Consider the following 22,101-nt stretch of genomic DNA (forward strand, 5'->3'; position numbering starts at 1 on the left):
CCCGTCCCTGACTGTGACTGCAAGCTCAGGATTTCAATCAATGCATTCCAGTAACCCTAAAGTGAGGAACTCTCCATCAGGAAACACACAGAGGTAAGTGAGGGCCAGGGCCTGCACCTGCTGCCCCCTCGGGGCTGCTCCACTCCCTGCAGGAACAGGGGGTTGAATCAGAAGCAGATGAGACTCAAACAGGACAGGAAGAGACGCTAGATTAGCAAACAGGAATAGGGTAGCAAACAGGAATAGGGTGTAGTGAACAGGCCGCGGCATCGTCAAGGCTTACGTTCGAGTTTCCGACTGTCGTTTCGGTCCATCGTCCCCTGACCTCTCCCCCTCCTCAGCCCCCTCCTTGCCAAAGCACAAACAAAAGAACCTTAAGGACAGTCGACTGAGCTTGGCAGCTGAGGGGGCCGAGGCCTGGGACCGGGAGGCCCGAGGTCCTAGAAGAGAACGCCAGCCCCCGACTCCCACTGAGCAGCTTGCTCTTCTGTTCCGGAGTCCTGAAATCTCCTGAAATCCTTATTTTCAAGGAGTCTTTCCCTCAGTCCCCGGGGCTGTGGCGGGGTGTGTGCCGTGGTGTCGTGCTGCTTGTTGGGAGGGATCAGTGTCTGGGAGGATTTCCCTAACCTGACAGTCACCAGCGGGGTTTCTTCCTGCCCTCCTGGGGCTACTCGCCTTCTCCAGCAGGGAAGCGAGGCCCTCATTACAGCCGTTCCTTGTCATCAGCCTGCGGGTGGGTAGTGTTTTGATCTTCACGACGCCTGTGTGTTGACTCTGAGCCAGGCCCGGTGTGAGAGTCGCTTCTCTAAGTACATAGAAACAGTTGTCCATTATTGACAGAGGCCCCAGAGATGGGTCCCCGGGTGCCGCCTGGTTCCCGAGACCCGGCCCGCTGCTCCGTTGCATCCTCCCTCTGTTGGCCGCCCTGAGATGGCAGCAGGGCTGGGAGGCCGAGGGGACACGGGGTAGGGGGGGTGGCTAGTTAGTCCTCAGGGTCTCCTCGACCCGCAGCGAAACTGCTGCCCCCTGGCGTGTGCTGCCCAGCTGAATGTGGTGTCTGATCTCCCTCTGTTATTTGTTTCTTCTAGTAGCCCTAAGTCAAAGCAGGAGGTGATGGTCCGTCCCCCTACAGTGATGTCCCCATCTGGAAACCCCCAGCTGGATTCCAAATTCTCCAATCAGGGTAAACAGGGGGGCTCAGCCAGCCAATCCCAGCCATCCCCCTGTGACTCCAAGAGTGGGGGCCATACCCCTAAAGCACTCCCTGGCCCAGGTGGGAGCATGGGGCTGAAGAATGGGGCTGGAAATGGTGCCAAGGGCAAGGGGAAAAGGGAGCGAAGTATTTCCGCCGACTCCTTTGATCAGAGAGATCCTGGGACTCCAAACGATGACTCTGACATGAAAGGTATGTCTCTAAGCTCTTTCAGACTCCGAGGGCAGTAGGTATTCCTGAGGGGAGGCCTCTGGCATTTGCTGAGAGCCAGAGCAGGCAGCCAGGCGGGGAGAGCAGGGATCAGGCCGAGGGAGGCGCACGGCTGATGGTGAAGTTCCTTCTCATTTTTCCACCAGCTTGGAACCACCCTGTCGAAGGGCTCTCGGGCGTGAGGCTGCCTGTGCTTTAGGGGTTGTGGAGGCTGTTTTACGGGCCCGGCTAGCTCATCTGCAACCTTCCGGCCTCTGTGCTGTTCGCACTGCCGTTCGAAGCCAGCAGCTCTGGTCTTTCTCCGCCTGTGGTCTCCGCGGCAGCAGTTCCTCTGCACCCTTCCTCGCCCATCAGCGTAAACCTGCGAGGCCTGGGTCTGGTGCTCTGCGGCCACTTTGCCAGACTTGTAGACACAAGAGGAAGCCGGTGGCCCTGGCACGGGTTCGCATGTGTCACAGCTGATTTCCCTGTGGCACCAATGAGCAGCCCAGGTGTGGTAGAGATTGGCGAGGCACCATCATGGAGTGAGCCCAGTGGGATGTGGGACCAGTGGCTGTGGTTTTACGCCTTTTAGCCTCCTCGTATAAGAGCAAAAATCGTAAAGCCAGAGTGTGGAGTTAGTATTCGAGGAATGGGAGCGGACTCCTGGGCCCAAATTAGAAGTGAAAGCCTGAAGATTCTCCCCCACCCTTGCTCAGGGTCTTTGGAGGTCTGTTGTGAGTGCCAGCACGGTGCTGGGGGCCGAGGGCACCATGGTCAGCCGAACAGGGGCTCTCCTCAAGGGTTTGAGAGTATGCGGACATCGGTGATGACTAAGCCGTTACCGTGAAACCTGAGATGATGAAGTGCGGGAGGTTGGGGGCAGTGAGCTCAGGTAGCGGGGCGTGCGGTCAGGGCCAGGGGGCCCGGGGGTTTTCCAGGAAGGAGGGACGCTTAATGATTTTAAGGATGGACGAAAGTTAGAGAAGTAAGGCGGTGGGAGAAGCATGCTTTGGAATTAGTCAGGGAGAATAAGAACAGTATTTGAAATTCCAGGAGTAGAGGAGACGATTTCCTCTTAGTAAGATGCTTGCTTTCTCCTTGAAATTCTCGGGGGTTTATGCTGTGATGCTCTAAATGCTGGCAGATGACAGGAAGTGTTCTTTCTATGATGATGAGTCTTCTCATGCTTTCAGAATGTAATTCTGCTGACCACATAAAGCCCCAGGAGGCCCAGCACACACCCCACTCGATGACCCCATCGGCCGCTACAGCTCCCAGGTCTTCCACCCCTTCTCACGGCCAGACTGCTGCCCCAGAGCCTACACCCGCTCAGAAGACCCCGGCCAAAGTGGTGTATGTGTTTTCTACTGAGATGGCCAATAAGTAAGTTGCTGGTTGGGTCTTGCTCTTGGGACCGGAGTTCTCATCCCGGCCCAGACTCACCTCTTCTTTACACCTGTGTATTTTCATCCCTGAAAGTTGCAGCACAGAACGAGGGGACGTAAAATGTGAGCATCGCCAGTCCCGGGCCCCAGAGGCAGCCGCTGACAGCTGCTTGCCCACCTTCCTTTCAGAACTCCTTTGTGCTTGTACAAACACACGTTTACCTTTTCTAAACACAGAAGAGTTGGTGTTGCACGATACATACTTCCGTGAGCTACTTACGATTTTTTTAAAAGGTTTATTTATTTGAAAGAATTACACAGAGAGAGAAGGAGAGGGAGAGAGAGAGAAAGGTCTTCTGTCCGCTGGTTCACTCCCCAGTTGGCTGCAGTGGCCGGAACTGCACCGATCCGAAACCAGGAGCCAGGAGCTTCCTCCAGGTCTCCCAAGTGGATGCAGGGGCCCAAGGACTTGGGCCATCTTCTACTGCTTTCCCAGGCCACAGCAGGGAGCTGGATTGGAAGTGGAGCAGCCGGGACTTGAATCAGCACCCATAAGGGATGCCGGCACTGCAGGCGGCGGCTTTACCCACTATGCCACAGTGCCAGCCTCAACAATTCTTTTTTACATTGCACAAGTATGTCCACTCTAGAATAATTAGAAAATGTAACTAAAAAAAAGTGCCTAGGATTCACAAAGATAGCTACCATGAACATTTTGAATTCAGTTGTTAGTGGATAGATGAATCAATGGATTCTATTTGTCAGACTTGAGTTTCTGATTCTTTTTCACTTTAAGATTTTTGTTTTTAGTTAAGGTAAAAAGTGAGTCTTGACAGCCTTAAGCTGTCACTAGGTGTTGGAAGATTTTGAACTGTTTTCTAGGATACTCTGGAAGACACCCACGACAGTGGATTGGTTTGAGGAAAAAATCGTGATTTTCGCTTTTTGTCTCTAATGTCTCTTTGGGGATAGGCTGATGGCTGTTTTCTAATTTTAGAAGTTTGATGTTAATGATAAACAGAAATACTGATAGGAGTTTCTCCAGATTTCTTCTCCTGCAGCATTTCTGATGGTTCTTTGTGCTGCTCCTCTCTCTCCTTTCTGAGCTCTGTTGGGGGAATTTGGGTTGGTAGAGCAGAAGCCTCAGTGTGTGTTCTTTTTATTCTCTCTCATTTCTCTCTCTCTCTCTCTCTCCCCCCCTCCCCCTCCCCCCCCTTGCAGAGCTGCAGAAGCCGTGCTGAAGGGCCAGGTTGAAACCATTGTCTCCTTTCACATCCAGAACATTTCCAACAGCAAGACAGAGAGAAGCACAGCCCCTCTGGTATGTCACTCAGAGCAGGGTTCTGGCGGGAGGGTTCCGCGGCGACTGCAGGGGCAGGCAGTGAGCTTCTCAGGGTCTTACTGAGAGGAGCTGCCTTCCGGGCACTGAACCCAATTCTGGCATTGTGGGGTTTAGGAATACCGCACCAGACCAGCCTTTTCATCCTGGATGGTCGTAGATTGATGACTTAGCAGGAAGATGATGCAAAATAAATGAGTTTTTCAGATATTTTTGTGTTGCCTCCATGTAACTGTCTCTGGGAACCCGAGTTCAGACCTTAAGGACAGAACAGTTTTAAAAAAACATAATAATAATTAGCGCTCTCAAGTCAGGTGAAGAACAGAAAGGACCAGCGTTGTGGCACAGGGGAGTGAGCTGCCTCCTGCAATGCTGGCAGCCTGTACGGGCGCTGTTTGTGGAGTCCCAGCTGCTCCACACTAATGTGTCCGGGAAAGCAGCAGAAGGTGGCCCAAGTGCTTGGGCCCCTGCATCCACTTGGGAGACCTGGAGGAAGCTCCTGGCTCCTGGCTTTGACATGGCCCAGCCCTGGCCACTGCAGCCATTAGGGAATGAACCAGCAGATGGAAGATATCTCTCTCTCTTTATGTTTCTCTACCTCTCCCTCTCTCTCAACTCTGCCTTTCAAATCAATGAATAGTTAGAGAACAGAGAAAAAAGTGATAACTAAAATTATAGTCCTAGAGTATATGATGATAATACCATAAGTAGAGTCTCAGTGACTTTCAGAGTGATTCTTATCCCAAAGTGAGAGGGCCGTTGAATGCTTTGCATTGCTTCATATTTCAAAAATGATCATTAATGTTATTCTGTTTCCCATCTGGATCTTAAGCAGCTACTATAAACTGCATTAGAAAAGCAGACAATGATTACCTACTGCATGTAGTTCCCCAAACTGAACCGAAAGCTTTTTCCTGCGTGGAGCATTATCAGTCCAGTGCACGCAATGCTGTGGCACAGTCCTTTCTTCTCGAGAGCATAAAATCTAATACTGGGATGAATCTTAAACATGGAGAAGTTAAGTAGCGATACATGAGCAAAGTAACAATTCACGATCAAACAGATGGCATGCGTGTGCATCTCTGTGGCTTAACAGAGCTTGGGCTGTGCTGGACCTAGAAAAAGAATTTCACATTCCCCGCACATCTGCACCACTCAGGGGTAGAGGATGGATATAATTGTATTTAAACCACTGATTGTCCTGGAATGCACAGGGCACGTTGCAACACAAACCAACCTTCATTGATTTAGTGACAGTTCTTAATACAGTTATCACCTCCATCTTCTCTAATACTGAAAGGAAATCAGAAAAGGAATGAAGAAGGGAATTGAAAGTAATCCATTGCTGCACATCTGAAGTGGAAAGGGTGGCACTAAAGAGTTTCTTCTGTCATGGTTACCTTATATGAAATCAGTACCCACTGCAACAGACCCACAAAACCTGACTAACAAAACCATACTTAAAGTGGCACTAAAAGGAAAATTAGGGTGACCTCCACACTCCAGTTCAGAAGCAGACTTGGATATACTGTTTTCAAAAAAATTATTTATTTGTGTTTGAAAGGCAGAGTGACAGAGAAAGGAGAGAGAGTGACCGATTCACTTCTCAAATGGCCATAACAACTGGGGCTGGTCCAGGCCAAAACCAGGAGCCTGGGACTCCATCTGGGTCTGCCATGTGGGTAGCAGGGGTGAAGCACTTGGGCTGTGTTCTGCCACTTTCCCCTGGCTTAGCAGGGAGCTGGATTGGAGTGGCACAGCCTGGACTCAAATCCAGGCTGTGATATCAGATGCTGGCATCACAACCAGCAGCGTAATCTTACTAGCAATAGTGCTGATTCCTAGGATACACTTTTTTTTTTTTTTTTTAATAAAGGTTTATTTATTTGAGAGGTAGAGTTACAGACAGAAGGAGAGAGAGGGAGAGAGGTCTTCCATCCACTGGTTCACTTCCCAGATTGTTGCAACAGCTGGAGCTGGGTGATGTGAAGCCAGGAGCCAGGAGCTGCTTCTGGGTCTCCCACATGGGTGCAGGGGCCCAAGCACTTGGGCCATCTTCTACTGCTTTCCCAGGCCATAGCAGAGAGCCAGATCGGAAGAGGAGCAACCAGGACTAGAACCAGCGCCCACATGGGATGCCGGCACTGCAGGCAGAGGCCTAACCTACCTTGCCACAGCGCCAGGCCCTGGAATACACCTCTGAATGTCCAGAGTCATGGGTTCAGCCAGTCCTACCCGCAGAAATCCGTACTGACAGACGAGTGTGCACGAGTGTCCCCAGCTGAAACATTTACATAGATTTATGTATAATGAAAGCTCTCCGAGGTGTTTTGCGAGTATATAACGTGAACTGTTCATGTCCACAAATACACATAATGATCTGTGTGCAGGTCTGCACACAAGTAAGCTAATTGCAGGAAGTCGCTGGGGAGGTGAGCAACAGTGGCAGGTTTGGAAATAGAGACCCAGTGGAGTAAGTGAACAAGTAGGAGCAAATGAACACCGCAAAGGGATCAGGGTGCTCACTGGAGGCTGGTGGGAGCCTCAGAGACAGGGGGAGCCTGGCCGTCTGTTCTAAAGTGCCCTCCAAAGTCTCAGCAGTGCTAAGGTCGAGACCCGGGACACGGTGTGTCCAGACACTGCCCGTGTCTGCAGCACCTGTCATAGGCAAGTGTGCTTTTACCCAGGACTGTGTATCGCAGTGGTGCTTAATAAATAATAGTAAGGCAATCGTCCAACCTGTTCAGAATGGCCGTCTGCTGTCTTACTGGGAAGAACAGATCAGGAGACACCCTGAACTAGATAGCCTCACAGCTCTCCGCAGACGCTTCCTGCCTGTGGATTATCTTACTGCCGTTAATGTCCAAACTCTTATCAAATACAGAATCTCTGATCATGAACTGAAAACAGAAACCAGAGAAGTCAGGCCCCTGGGCAACTCAAGGAGGGCCGCACCTCAGTAGTCACCGAGCCAGAGGGGACGTTGGAACGGAGCGGCCTTACTCGCTGCCTCCGGCCGGTGGAGCACAAAGCTGCAGGTGCCTTCTCTTTGTCGTTCAGCTGGAAACATCAGAGCTTCTCGTGGACAACGGGATGGCTGCGTACCCAGCCGTACTTTCAGGGGGAAGAAAAAGGTGTTGGGTGCAGCCTCTCACATACCAAGGAACTAATCTGTCCCTGAATCAGAAACACATCACAGACAAGTGATAGCAAACCAGTTCCTCGAAATAGATACTCAGATGTGTGCACTTTGGCAGGGTGGCTCTCCCCAGCATGCTTGTAAAGTTATTGAAACCTAATCCTCAGTGAGAGAGAGTGTCATTTGACAGTAAAGTTTTAAAAAAAAATCTAATATCCCATATCTAGAGTGGCGGTGCGCATGAGAAATTTGTGCAGCAAACATCTGCCTGGACTGATGTGATGGGGGAGTGGTCCTTTATAGCGTATCTTACCCTTTTAATTCCCTTCCACTCAATTCACCAGTGATCTCAAACATCTTGTTTTCCTCAGAACACACAGATATCTGCCCTTCGGAATGATCCCAAGCCTCTCCCACAGCAGCCCCCGGCTCCAGCCAACCAGGACCAGAATTCTTCCCAGAACACCAGACTGCAGCCAACTCCACCCATTCCGGCACCAGCACCCAAGCCTGCCGCGCCCCCACGGCCCCTGGACCGGGAGAGTCCTGGGGTAGAAAACAAACTGATTCCTTCTGTAGGCAGTCCTGCCGGCTCTACTCCACTGCCCCCAGACGGTACCGGGCCAAACTCCACGCCCAACAATCGAGCAGTGACGCCTGTCTCCCAAGGGAGCAATAGCTCTTCAGCAGATCCCAAAGCCGCCCCGCCTCCACCGGTGTCCAGCGGCGAGCCCCCCACGCTGGGAGAGAACCCTGACGGCCTGTCTCAGGAGCAGCTGGAGCACCGGGAGCGCTCCTTACAAACCCTCAGAGACATCCAGCGGATGCTGTTCCCCGATGAGAAAGAATTCGCAGGAGGACAAAGTGGGGGGCCCCAGCAGAATGCTGGGGTATTAGATGGACCTCAGAAAAAACCCGAAGGGCCAATCCAGGCCATGATGGCTCAATCCCAAAGCCTAGGTAAGGGACCTGGGCCCCGGACAGACGTGGGAGCTCCATTTGGCCCGCAAGGACATAGAGATGTGCCCTTTTCTCCAGATGAAATGGTTCCACCTCCTATGAACTCCCAGTCCGGGCCCATAGGACCCGACCACCTGGACCACATGACTCCCGAGCAGATCGCGTGGCTGAAGCTGCAGCAGGAGTTCTACGAAGAGAAGAGGAGGAAGCAGGAGCAAGTGGTTGTCCAGCAGTGCTCCCTCCAGGACATGATGGTCCACCAGCACGGGCCGCGGGGAGTGGTCCGAGGGCCGCCCCCTCCGTACCAGATGGCCCCTGGAGAGGGCTGGGCTCCTGGAGGCGCCGAGCCGTTTTCTGACGGTCTCAACATTTCCCATTCTTTGCCCCCGAGGGGCATGGCTCCCCACCCCAACATGCCCGGAAGCCAGATGCGCCTCCCCGGATTTGCAGGAATGATAAACTCCGACATGGAAGGGCCGAATGTCCCCAACCCGGCATCGAGACCAGGTCTCTCTGGAGTCAGTTGGCCAGACGATGTGCCAAAAATCCCAGATGGTCGCAACTTCCCTGCTGGCCAGGGCGTCTTCAGTGGGCCCGGCCGAGGGGAGCGCTTCCCAAACCCCCAAGGGTTGTCAGAAGAGATGTTTCAGCAGCAGCTGGCCGAGAAGCAGCTGGGCCTCCCCCCGGCCATGAGCATGGAGGGCATCAGGCCCAGCCTGGAGATGAACAGGATGCTCCCGGGCTCCCAGCGCCACATGGAGCCTGCGAGCAATCCCATCTTCCCTCGAATCCCAGTCGAGGGCCCTCTGAGTCCTTCCAGGGGCGACTTCCCGAAGGGCATGCCTCCGCAGATAGGCCCTGGCCGGGACCTGGAGTTCGGGATGGTTCCTGGGGGGATGAAGGGAGACGTGAACCTCAGCGTCAGCATGGGATCCAACTCTCAGATGATACCTCAGAAGATGAGAGAGGCCGCGGCGGGCCCGGAGGAGATGCTGAAGCTGCGCCCCGGGGGCTCGGACGTGCTGCCCGCTCAGCAGAAGATGGTGCCTCTGCCCTTCGGGGAGCACCCTCAGCAGGACTACGGCATGGGCCCCAGGCCGTTCCTTCCCATGTCTCAGGGTCCAGGCAGCAACAGTGGCTTGCGGAATCTCAGAGAACCAATTGGGCCCGACCAAAGGACTAACAGCCGGCTCAGTCACATGCCACCACTACCTCTCAACCCTTCCAGTAACCCCACTAGCCTCAACACAGCTCCTCCAGTTCAGCGCGGCCTGGGGCGGAAGCCCTTGGATATATCTGTGCCAGGCAGCCAGGTGCACTCCCCGGGCATGAACCCTCTGAAATCTCCCACAATGCATCAAGTCCAGTCACCAATGTTGGGCTCACCCTCGGGGAACCTCAAGTCCCCCCAGACTCCATCGCAGCTGGCAGGTATGCTGGCGGGCCCAGCTGCCGCTGCTTCCATTAAGTCCCCCCCTGTCTTGGGGTCTGCTGCTGCTTCACCTGTCCACCTCAAGTCTCCATCACTTCCTGCCCCGTCGCCTGGGTGGACTTCCTCTCCGAAACCTCCCCTGCAGAGTCCCGGCATCCCTCCGAACCATAAGGCTCCGCTCACCATGGCCTCGCCAGCCATGCTGGGAAATGTTGAGTCAGGTCAGTACGTCTGCGTCCTTTCAGTCGGCCCTTGTCGCTGGGGACTGCGAGAGCCTGATTTGGTTACTTTAGGAAAACAGGTGTCTTAGCGCGATCACGTAGCTGGAGACGGCGGCCTTTGCTGAAACGGGCGTCTTTGTGGCGAGGTGCATAGCTGGCACTTCCATGGGCTTATGCACAAGTGTCCATACCTGGCAGAGAATGCGTATGCCAGGTGGGACTGTTGAAAGGAGGAGGGGAGGTGGGAAACAGATGTCAGTGCACAGAATGGTTTAGTTTGTGCGGTGGACATACGCTGGTGAAATAAGATGTCTTAACGGTGGATAAATGTGGCCTCTTCAAATGCTGGCCCTGTCTGTTCCAAGGGGCCGCCCTCGGGTCGGGAGATCCTGAGTGGAGTGCTGAGCAAAGAGAGGGGAGGCACTGCATGATTTGCATGGTTCTTATAAACACACGTTGGCCTCATCGTGTAGTGGCCCTTCCCGGGGATCACGCTTCTCCCGGGTCCGCTGTGATTTCTCAGTGTTTTCTGCTGTGGAGAGCCTCTTGCTGATGATGGTGGTTTTGTGAATGAGACCAGAGGTGGTCAATGGAAGTAGCAACAAGGGGTAAATACTAGGTTAGTGCCGTCTCCGCTTGAGAACGACTAAAATCAGAGTGAGACGGGAGATTTATCCTGCCAAGCTGAAATGCCTCTCTCTGTTGAGTGGCAGCTCACGGCGCAGTGTGCTGGAGGAACCCCCTCCGCCCTTTTGAGTGCAAATTCATCAAGAATGCTGTAGGGTGACGTGGTTAGTACCTGGGGTTGGATCAGTAGACTGGCCTCCAGGCATGCTAACACTGGAGGTGAATTCTAAATTGTGATTGGCAGGGGAAAGAGATCCACTTTTTTCACGTTCTTTTCAGTGCAATGGTTGTAAACTGTGTTTCCCCCAGGCTTGAGCTGATATTTCTAATGCATTCCCGGCGTGTTTGCACATCTGCTGCCCTGTCACCTCCATGTCACATGGCGTTGCCTCGTGTGCACACGCAGAGCTTGACTACAAGATTGATGGCTCGCGCCCTGGCTCCAATAACACTGCCCTGTTCACCTGTCTCCTGGCCTTGCCGGTTCATAATCATAGGGCCCGATAGCCTTCAAGAGGAATCTAATTCCCTGCTCATTTTTGTTTAGGTGGCCCGCCGCCTCCTACAGCCAGCCAGCCTGCCTCTGTGAACATCCCCGGAAGTCTTCCCTCCAGCACACCCTACACCATGCCTCCAGAGCCAACCCTCTCCCAGAACCCACTGTCTATTATGATGTCTCGAATGTCCAAGTTTGCAATGCCCAGTTCCACCCCGTTATACCACGATGCCATCAAGACCGTGGCCAGCTCAGATGACGACTCCCCTCCAGCTCGTTCCCCCAACTTGCCGTCAATGAATAATATGCCGGGTAAGAGAGCCAGGACAAGAAGAGCAGACTGGGGCTAAATGAGAGAGAGCCTCTCCAAGTGCATTCTCAGTGGCTGCAGTCCTAAATAGCTGGAAGTTCAAGTTGAAAAATGCACCATGCAAATTAGTTTCAGAACTTCAGAGTTAAAGTGCCTGACTAGAGGGATGTTTTATTAGCTGTGTGTTTGTTTGAAAAGAAAATTCTGATGCATCTGGCTACCTGGGTGGCTTTTGTTTGTTTCTTTTTTGGTCTTGTTACAGCAATACTGAAAGCAGTTTCTTTTCCTTCCTTTCTTTTTTTCCTTTTTTAAAAAGATATATTCTTTTGGAAGGCAGAGTTAGAGAGAGAGATCTTCCACCCACTGGGTTACTTCCCAAATGGCTGCAACAGCCAGGACTGAGCCAGGCCGAAGCCAGGAGCCAGGAGCTCCATCTGGGTCTCCCGCGTGGGTGCAGGGACCTATGTAGTCAGGCCGACTTCCGCTGCCTTCCCAGGTGCATTCGTGGAGCTGGGTGTGAGGCAGAACAGCCAGGTCTTGAACTGGCACTCTGATGGGGGTACCAGCTGGAAGCTTACCCGGTGTACCACAATGCCCACTCCAAAAAGATGCCGTTTGAGAAAAGGTCTGTTTGGTTTCTGTCTCACCCAGCTGTTGGTTTGTGTGCTGCCAGATGTCTCACAGGCTTACTGATGGCAAGCCTTGGGTGTCATGTTTAAAGACACAGTCATTTTTTATTAATTTGATCATTGTAGTGTTTCTGAGTTACTTTTCAGTTAAGTTGTTTCTTTTGGTGTCTTTGTTTTTCTAGGAATGGGCATTAACACACAGAATCCTCGAATTTCAGGTCCAAACCCCGTGGTCCCGATGCCAACTCTCAGCCCAATGGGAATGACCCAGCCGCTTTCTCACTCCAATCAGATGCCCTCTCCAAATGCCATGGGACCCAGCATACCTCCTCACGGGGTCCCCATGGGGCCTGGCTTGATGTCACACAATCCTATCATGGGGCATGGATCCCAGGAGCCTCCGATGGTACCTCAAGGACGGATGGGTTTCCCCCAGGGCTTCCCTCCAGTACAGTCTCCTCCACAGCAGGTTCCCTTTCCTCACAACGGCCCCAGCGGAGGGCAGGGCAACTTCCCAGGAGGCATGGGGTTCCCAGGAGAAGGCCCCCTCGGCCGCCCCAGCAACCTGCCCCAAAGTTCAGCAGATGCAGCACTTTGCAAGCCTGGAGGCCCAGGCGGTCCTGACTCCTTCACTGTCCTGGGGAACAGCATGCCTTCCGTGTTTACAGACCCGGATCTGCAGGAGGTCATCCGCCCTGGAGCCGCCGGCATACCCGAGTTCGACCTGTCCCGCATTATTCCATCGGAGAAGCCCAGCCAGACACTGCAGTATTTCCCTCGGGGGGAAGTTCCGGGCCGCAAACAGCCCCAGGGTCCTGGACCTGGGTTTTCGCACATGCAGGGGATGATGGGCGAACAGGCCCCCAGAATGGGACTCGCGTTACCTGGCATGGGAGGGCCAGGGCCGGTGGGAACTCCAGACATCCCTCTTGGTACCGCTCCGTCCATGCCGGGCCACAACCCAATGAGACCACCAGCCTTTCTCCAGCAAGGCATGATGGGACCTCACCATCGGATGATGTCACCAGCACAATCTACAATGCCCGGCCAGCCCACCCTGATGAGCAATCCAGCTGCTGCCGTGGGCATGATTCCTGGCAAGGATCGGGGGCCCGCTGGGCTCTACACCCATCCCGGGCCTGTGGGCTCTCCAGGCATGATGATGTCCATGCAGGGCATGATGGGACCCCAACAGAACATCATGATCCCCCCCCAGATGAGGCCCCGGGGCATGGCTGCTGACGTGGGCATGGGCGGATTTAGCCAAGGACCTGGCAACCCAGGAAACATGATGTTTTAAGCTGCTACGATTGGATGTTGCCGACCCTTGTCAAGATGAGATTCCAGGAGCCCCTACTGTTGGTCATGCAATAGGAGAGCAGAGACCTGGGGGGCTGCTTCGGGGGAGGGGGGAGCTCGAGAATGTATGGATTTACCTGAAAACAAATTATTCATTTAATCAACAGGTGTGTTTTTTTTAAGATTTATTTTTAAAGAATTATTTTTGTGGACTTGGGTATCCCATGATGGCACCTCCTCTTGGGAATCTGTAGCCGTGCTTTGAGAATCGCCATCGGTCACGTGTTGCACCGTTCTCTGTATGTTTACGTCCTCTGGACTGGCTTCTCCCAGGATTCTTTTTGTGTTTTTGATTTGGGCTTTTTGTTTTTCTGTTTTTTTTTTTTTTTTTTTTTTTTTTTTTGGTGTACTGTACTATATTGTAAAAGGGATTTTAGCAGAGACGTTCGGCCGTGGGGCAGGAGGGAACGGCGGTGCCGCGCTGTTTCCTTTAGGTGGAGAATCCATCTTCAGACCTTTGGACTATTTTCTTTCAACTCCAGTGTATAGAAAAACCAAACTACGACCTCAGAGCAGAGTATTAATGAAAAGCACAAAAAAAGGAACTAAGTTCAGCGAGGGGTGGGGGGAGGGGGGAGTTTTTCTTTTTAAAAATAACGAAGTTTAGGACGTTGGGTTTTCAGTTCAAGTGCTCTTCAGCACCGCCCGTCTCCCACAGTGGACACACCCGCCGTGACACTTCTCTCTCGTGTGCCCTCCGCCCCCGACCTGTCTGCCCCTCGGTCAAGTGTGTTTCCTTCCCACGTGCCCCCTCCCACGGCGCCCCCGCCTCCCCGCCCTCCATCTCCCTTCGGCAGCTGCACTACACGGTGTTTTTCCGGGGAAGTAAATCTCGCGAAGCCGGCGGGCGTCCCGGCTCCGGCAGGGCCAGGGCTGGCCTTGGGATGCTGTCTGCTCCTCTCTGCCCCGTAGTCTGGCCCCCAACATGCTCTTCCCTGCCCACCTTGTGTTCCGTTCTCCTTTTATTAGGACTTCCCAAGTGAATTTTTATTAATGTGGGAGTGGAACAGATGCTAAAAGCTATCCAGGATTTTGTTTTTCTGTTTCAAATTTTGTGGTTCCTTCCCTCTCCTCCCCCTCCCGTGCGTAAAACGTTCTGTGTAACCTCCATTAAATTTGGTACAAAACCACTCGCCAGAGCTGTGGTGTCAGAAAAATGAAATATATTGTTTCTTACAAAACTGCACTGCCGTCTCTGTTCATTTGGTCTCCTGTGGGTTCCTGACTGGGCATACTGGCTGCCGGGCGCCCCAGGAGCACCGGGTCTGTGCCCTGGTTAGTAGGGTGACCGGGAAAGTGTGAGAAAGGGCCTTGCGTGAAGCATGTCCCTTAGTCACACACCGTCTGTGTTTCTAGAGCAGCCCCAACCCCGGTCCCCAGATCTGAACTCGGCCACAGAGTAACTGAAGGTCTTCATTAGGAATTTTCATGAGAACTGATTTAGGGGCAGCATGGGATCCGGGAGGCCAAAGGTATATTTTTAGTCACTTGGCCAAGCTAGGAGATGTCCCTGAGTCTTCCTAAGCTGAGCTATTTGGGCTCTACTTGCAAGGCGCGAGTGCTCACGGTCCCTGGGTTGCTGCAGCCTGCCTGTGCCTTCCCTGCCCGCTTCTGTCACCTCTCAGCCGGGCGCTCTCTGTGCACAGAATACGCCCCAGCCCACACGCCTTCAGCACAGCTGTGTGTGTGCCGCAACGTGTGTGTGTGTGTGTGTGCAAGGGGCTCACTGCTGGGTGTCTGTAGTTAACTTTGTTCTGGTGTGTGGATTTCTTTGAGTTGTAGGCATTTTTAGCTGTGTGCCTGGTTGTCCTCAGGTGAGAGACTCTAAGCAAGGAACAGCAGGTGCAGTCACTGGCAGACAAACTTGGACAAATTGGGCCCTGCTGGTGTTTCACAGTCTGGAGTTTTGCCTGCAAATGTTGCTCTCCGACGACTGTTCTGTGAAGGTTGTTCCCTCCTCTGCCATTAGCAGCAGTCACACAAGAGCCTTGGAGAGCGAGAAGGCGCGGAGCCGAGCACTGGAGCTCCTCCCCCTGCGTGTGGCTGACTTGTGGTCTTCTCACTGGCAAGGTTAAGATTTCTGACTCCGCTCCATGAGGGGCTTCAAAAAGTTCGTGGAGAGGTGCAATTAAAAGCATGAGTTTGTTTCAGTGCAAAAAAATTGTTACAATACATGAAAAATATGTATTATGGAACAATCACAAGCATTTAAAATGAGCAGCAAAACACGTACTTTATTTCCATTTTTCCCTAAACATTTGGAAGCTCCCACCCCCACCCCCACCCCACGCCATTCTCTTGGGGATACGGGGGGAAAAGTTTGCGTTGTGGAGAAGCTAGGATAGTATAGTGAAGTTTTTGTTTCAGGAATTTAGCCATAGTCCTAGGTTTCTGGGTTTGGGTTATACAGAACAGAGTAACCGTCAACCCTGGGGAGTATGAGATGGGATCCTGGAAAAAAGGTAGGGACCCCAGCATTTGTCCACTGGCTTCTTGGGCAGCTCCACTCCACCTAGCAGTGCTGCTGGCCCCATGGCTGCTCTCCCAGGCAGGGAATCAAGACCAGAAAGGGATTCGGAGCAGGAACCCACCAGAGGCCCGCAACAGACAGGCCGCACCTTGAGCAAGCAGCCCGCCTACTGGGAACGCTGGGACGCGGCACGCTTCTCCTGCAGCCCCCTGCTGGAGAACTTGGAGCAGTGCAAACCCACTTTGTCAAACTAGTTGAGGTTTTTTTCTTTTTTTCCAGAAGACATTTGTCGTAAATCTTCATTCATTTACCTTGTCAGTATATGCCAATGACATTTCATCATGATAATCTCTGATAAACCAAGTTTATTTGGAATTTAACCAATTTCTAATTTATTAAGGTTCCTATGAAATCAGGTCACATTTTGATAGACTGAGAGGCAATTGCATGGAGAAGCAACGGTGCAAGATGTTTAAAAGGGCCGGCGCCGCGGCTCAATAGGCTAATCCTCCACCTGCGGCGCTGGCACACCGGGTTCTAGTCCCAGTCGGGGCGCCGGATTCTATCCCGGTTGCCCCTCTTCCAGTCCAGCTCTCTGCTGTGGCCCGGGATGGTAGTGGAGGATGGCCCAAGTCCTTGGGCCCTGCACCCGCATGGGAGACCAGGAAGAGGCACCTGGCTCCTGGCTTCAGATCAGTGCAGTGCGCTGGCTGCAGTGGCCATTGTGGGGTGAACCAACAGAAAGGAAGACCTTTCTCTCTGTCTCTCTGTCTCTCACTGTCCACTGTGCCTGTCAAAAAAAAATCTTTAAAAGATCAGTAGAAGCATGATAAGCTTGTTGCACTTTAGTAAAATCCTGGGGAGGCCCAGCCAGTCTTCTGTCAGCTCCTCCCAGATGTCGGGGTTACACAGATGTAGGACTTGCTACTTCACTCCAGGGGTAAGTGTGGGAGTGGGTGTCACAGCATTATTTCTCCAGGACTTCTGAAGAATTTGTGGCAATCTTCCCAAAGCAATGTGCAAATAGAATACTTTAAAAAAGATCCTTCACTTACAAATGAAAACAAGCAAACATAACTGAAGGGTGTGGCATGAAGAAATATGTTTTAAAGCAACAATTTTACATGTTGTACAGACACTCTGAAACCTTGAGCCAATGTTTCTCCCAGGCTCCCTGCTCTCCGACATGCCTCGATGAGATCCACGCAGCTGCAGTCGTCGGGGAGAGCTCATGGATGTGCCACCTGCGCAGTTGGACAGGGTCCCGGCGAGGTTCAATGTTCTGCTTGTCACCGTGCGACATTCTTAATGGTTGAACAGGGGGCTACACCGTTCTATCGTACACGGGGCCCTCACAAATTGCTTAGCAAGTCCTGACTGTTACAAGCAAGAGAAAGTACGGCAGCACTGCAGTGGTGCTGGGACCCAGGTCTCTGTTCTCCTTAACCAGAGGCTGCCGGCACACCAGGCCGGGGGGGGGGGGGGGTGGTGTTGCTGTGTTCTGTTTCAACTGTCTCCACGTGAGCCACTTCCATGTCCTTCCCCAAGTACTTCGGAAGAGCTGAAAGGAGGAGGATGTACGTAAGCCAACACGTGAGCTCTTCAGCAAGTGCTCGCAAGAGGACCTACTGTGTGTCCGGAGCTGGGGAAGCAGGTGTGCGAGTGGATCGGTCCCCTGCGGGATGATGCTGACTGTGACGGAGCTGGGACAGGCCGAAGAGGAAAGTGCGAGGAGGCCTCCCGGGGAAGCTTGTTGAACTCACTCTTGAAGGAGGATGCTGAGAGGCCAGGCTGGGGAACCTTTCTTCTGCCAAGGGCCATTTGGATATTTAGACCATCATTTGAGGGCCACATAACATTATCGGCTTAAAAATTAGCCTGCTATAGGTTTACTGAATTTCCAACCCACCTGCAGTTGCCTTGGCAGGGCCGGATCAGATGCCTCTGCAGGCCTGATATAGCCACGGGCCCAACATCCCCCCCAGCCCTGCAGTGGAAGTGTGAATGGCGAGGGCCTGCCTAAGGGGACGGGCTCTTGACGGGGCAGACGTAGGAAATGAGCCTAGAGAGACCGGTCTTGTCCTGGAGCAAGTGATATGGCCCATGGAGGAGCTGGAATTTCAGTTTTAAGCAAGGAAATTGTGATCAGATTGATTCCAGAACGATTACTAAGCCGGGATGTGGAAGACAGGCTGGGGGTGGAGTGAGAAAACCACAGGAAGATCACTTGCAAAACCTTGCCTACCAGGCAAATCCTGCAGCAGACTCATCTCTTCAAAACACATCCACCTGCGTCATCTCTTCCAGGCTGCTGAGCCACTTTCTCTTCTCTAGTCCAGACCTGTATTTTTTTTTAATCACAAATATTTCTGTTTAAGAAAAATCATGGTATCTGTGTCTGGTCCAGCAGTTAAGCCACCTGCACCCTGCCTCAGAGAGCCTGAATCTGCTTCCTGCCAATGCAGACCCAGGGAAGCAGTGGTGATGTGCTGCCACCCACGTGGGAGACCTGCTCTGAGCTCCAGGCTTCTGCTGTGGCCTGGCCCAGTCTTGGCTATTGTGGGGATTTGAGAATTGAATCAGCAGATGGGAGATCCCTTACTCTGTCTCTCTGTCTCTCTCTCTCCCCATGCATGTCTGTTTCTGTCTTTACTTCTTTCTCTCTCAAATAAAAAATTTTTTAAAGATTTTATTTATTTGAGAGGTAGAGTTACAGAGAGAGGGAGAGACCAGAGAGAAAGGTCTTTCATCCACTGGTTCACTCCCCAGATGGCTGCAATGACTGGAGTTATGCCAATCTGAAGCCAGGCGCTTCTTCCAGGTCTCCCATGTGGACGCAGGGGCCCAAGGACTTGGGCCATCTTCTACTGCTTTTCCAGGCCAAAGCAGAGAGACTGATTGGAAGAGGAGCAGCCGGGACTAGAACCAGCGCCCATATGGAATGCCCGCACTGCAGGCAGAGGATTAACCTGCTGTGCCACAGCACTGGCCCCTCAGATAAATGTTTAAAAAAATGTTTTTAATTGTCTTCATTTGACATGGCTTTTTATGTGGGTTAATATTAAACGACACAATAAGGTTGTTTGTTTTTTTTTTTTAAGATTTATTTACTTATTTGAAAGAGTTAGAGAAATCTTCCATCTGCTGGTTCACTCCCTTGATGGCTGCAGCCCCAGCCAAAGCCAGGAACTTCTGGGTCTCCCACGCGGGTGCAGGGGCCCAAGCACTTGTGCCATCTTCCACTGCTTTTCCAAGGCCATTAGTGCTCGGCGCCGTCCTCGTCCAGCAAGAGACAGAGACCGAACACTTTGCACGGGGTTCCTTTATTGCTCGGCAAGCAGGAGATCCAGCTTCGATCTCTTCTGGGCAGGAACTTCCCTTACACCCGCGTAGCAAGGGTTTATATGCACAATACACGTCACAAATCAGGTGATAGGCTAGAAGCGCGGGGATAGGACAATCTCGTGGCAAGGCGGGAAGGAGCGAGCTAGAGCGGGAAATCCCTGAGATGAGGAAGAACCCGGAAGCAGGGAGTCGGCGCCATCTTAGGGGCACGGTTCCTCCGGTCTGGTTCCCTACATCTCCCTCCTTTTGTTTTTGCACAAATCACATCCCCGACGGCCCTGGCTCATGAGGGCCGGGAGAATATTTACTAGGCAGAGAGTAGAGGTGCATACCCAGCGTGCTTGTGATCCGTTAGTTACGGAACTTCAAGGGCCTGGCCACAACCCCTGATGTCTCCGTTAGGGATCAGTTTTTATTCCCTTTTGCTGGGGCAGGCTGGGAATTGAACCTGCATGCATATGCATATGCTCTCCCAGGACCCCCGGAACCCCCGGGTGGACTCCTGCTGCAGTACCTTTGGTCTCGCATACCCAGTTTTCGCTCCCCGTCAGGGATGGGTGATACAGCCCAATGAATGAGAGGGGGAACAAGACAACTCGAGGAAGGTGTGTGCCTGATGGAGGCATTGTCCATATGTGAGGCGTGAGTAGGGATGGGGGGACGAGGGTTTTAATCGCTTTGTTAGCTGTTGGTGGCGGAGCTGGTCCTGTGGGCCTCCGCCATCAGAGATATGCACGGGTGCCGTAGTGCGCCAGCACGCCCACTGTCCAGGCGTACCAACACAGGGGGCTGAGAGGTAGGGGGATGAATGGACTACCTGTGGCAAATGGTCAGGACTAGAGGACCTGCGAGTACTTTGTAACTGGGTGGCATAGTACGACTGACCGCCAGAAGTGCATTGGAAGTATGAGGAATCGCAAGAGCTGTGCATGGATTCTTGAAAGGTCGAGCAAGGACAGGAGTGGTTTTTGCTATGGGGATCAGAAACGCGGGGTTTGGGCACACATATGTAGCCGCGTGGTAGGCCGGGGATCCCCTGGAGGGGCAGATATGCAGTTTTGTCCCCACAATCAGCTGTGGCGATGTGAGTACGCTGCAGTACGGTGTTGCTGGTCCCCCCCTTGCAGTCGCAAGGGTTGCCTACGTTCTGCAGTAAAGCAGTGGGGTTGGAGTTAAAGCCCGCATAAGAGCCAGGGAGCAAAGCCGCTGCCAGTATGAAGAAGCGGAAGGGGTGCATCTCACGTCTCGTTGTTTTGTTGCAATTTGTCGTCCTGTGAGAGCGTGGTAATCTCGGTTATCTCGGGGGAGATGTCGTCCGTAGGTGATAGAGGTGTATCTTGTGGCGGCGGGGCTGTTTTTCTGACCAATCTTTCCGGTATCCAGAGAGGTTCTCTTCCAGATTCCTGTGGGAAGACACAGACCGCGCCTCGGTTCCAGCATAATACCGGATCCGGGCCGTACCACTTTCCCGTGAGGACATCTTTCCAACGGACATAGCCTCGTGAAGATGGCTCCTTTAACATGTGTCTCTCAGCGGGGGACATAGAATGATCTGTCAAATTCAAAAAGTTTATAGTAAACAGTGCAAGGGAGAGGCGCATTCGAGGGGTTTTGCCCGTGGCAATTCCCTCCTTTTGTTTTAAGAGAAAAGCCTTGAGGGTTCGATGAGCCCTTTCAATTATGGCCTGTCCCTGAGGGTTATAAGGGATTCCAGTTTTATGTTGTACCTGCATACGGGTGCAGAAATCTTGGAATGATTTACTTGTGTATGCAGGACCATTATCTGTTTTTAAAGTTTTTGGTTTGCCCCAGGCTGCCCATGCAGCAAGGCAGTGATTAATGACATGGGTGGTACGCTCACCCGTCTCCAGAGAAGCAAAAATTACTTGGGAACAGGTGTCAACTGACACATGAACATACTTTAAGGTCCCAAACTCGGATATGTGGGTGACATCCATCTGCCAGATATGTCCTGGTAGTAATCCTCGGGGATTAACCCCCACCGAAGGCACAGGGGTTAAAGTAGGGCATGCGGCACAATGGCGAACAATATCGCGAGCGGCAGCACGAGAAAGACCGAATTTGGCGGCAAGGGTTTTTGCGTTTACATGGAACTCTGAATGAAACTGGATAGCCTGCTCTTCTGGGGAAGAAAATTGGAGTATCCAAATGGGGCGTGTGGCTTGATCAGCTATAGCATTGCCTGTGGTCATGGGTCCAGGTAAGGAAGAATGAGCTCTAATATGAGTAATAAAGAAAGGAGCAGACCGATTCCAAATAGATTTTTGCAGGGTGAGGAAAACTGTCGCTACGGAGGATGAAGAATTGACTAGTCCTGCGGCCTCAAGGATAGACACAGAATTAACCACATAGCGTGAATCAGACACAATATTGACAGGTCCGGGGAAATCAGAGAAGACTTGGTTAACTATAAGAAGTTCAGTTACCTGGGGGGAGTTAGTAGCGAATTGGAATGTTTTTGGCACAGATCCTGAAACAACATATGCACCGACTCCTGTTTTAGAACCGTCGGTATACACTACTGGGGCTCCCTGTAAGGGCTTTTGGGATGTGGACTTTGGAAAAATAACTGGGTGAGACTGAACAAAGGTTAGCAAAGGATCAGAGGGTGTTCTGTTTGTAATAGTTGCGGAAGTGGAGCAGACTAAAACCGCCCAAGCATCAGTACAAGCGATTAGCACACGTACCTGTTCCATGGAATAGGGGACAACAATGGTGGATGGTTCGCGTCCAAAATGTTGGATAGCCCTCTGAATGGCTAGGAGAGTTATCTCCGCCACTGCCACGGGATAGTAACTAATAGATCTAGTAGATGACATTGAGGGATGGATCCAGAGGAGAGGCCCATCCTGCCATAGGACCGCGGTGGGCTGTTTAAGGGTGTCGAGGACCCAAAGAGTAAGGTCTCCCGCAGGGTCCCAACGTTTTAGGGCAGCTTTACTAAGGGCATCGTTGACAATTGA

General features: G+C 52.4%; 1 protein-coding gene across 1 annotated transcript; it reads left to right on the forward strand.

Annotated features, from left to right (window-relative positions):
• The first annotated feature begins 8 nt into the window (after window positions 1-8).
• On the forward strand, window positions 9-14,481 carry BCL9 (BCL9 transcription coactivator). The gene is made up of 7 exons (XM_062192099.1): window positions 9-93; window positions 1,089-1,405; window positions 2,599-2,788; window positions 4,012-4,111; window positions 7,640-9,881; window positions 11,056-11,316; window positions 12,126-14,481. The coding sequence occupies exons 1-7, from the start codon at window positions 41-43 to the stop codon at window positions 13,241-13,243; spliced, it is 4,281 nt and encodes a 1,426-aa protein (XP_062048083.1). The 5' UTR covers window positions 9-40; the 3' UTR covers window positions 13,244-14,481.
• The last annotated feature ends 7,620 nt before the right edge of the window (window positions 14,482-22,101 follow it).

This window comes from Lepus europaeus, chromosome 5 (genome assembly GCF_033115175.1).
Source record: "Lepus europaeus isolate LE1 chromosome 5, mLepTim1.pri, whole genome shotgun sequence".
Lineage (NCBI taxonomy): Eukaryota > Metazoa > Chordata > Mammalia > Lagomorpha > Leporidae > Lepus > Lepus europaeus.

Excerpts from the sequence above, each read along its gene's own strand:
- BCL9 (XM_062192099.1), top strand. The coding sequence starts at position 41 with ATGCATTCCAGTAACCCTAAAGTGAGGAACTCTCCATCAGGAAACACA. Across the intron at positions 9,882-11,055 it reads GCTGGGAAATGTTGAGTCAG|GTGGCCCGCCGCCTCCTACA; the intron begins GTCAGTACGTCT and ends ATTTTTGTTTAG. Across the intron at positions 11,317-12,125 it reads GTCAATGAATAATATGCCGG|GAATGGGCATTAACACACAG; the intron begins GTAAGAGAGCCA and ends TTGTTTTTCTAG.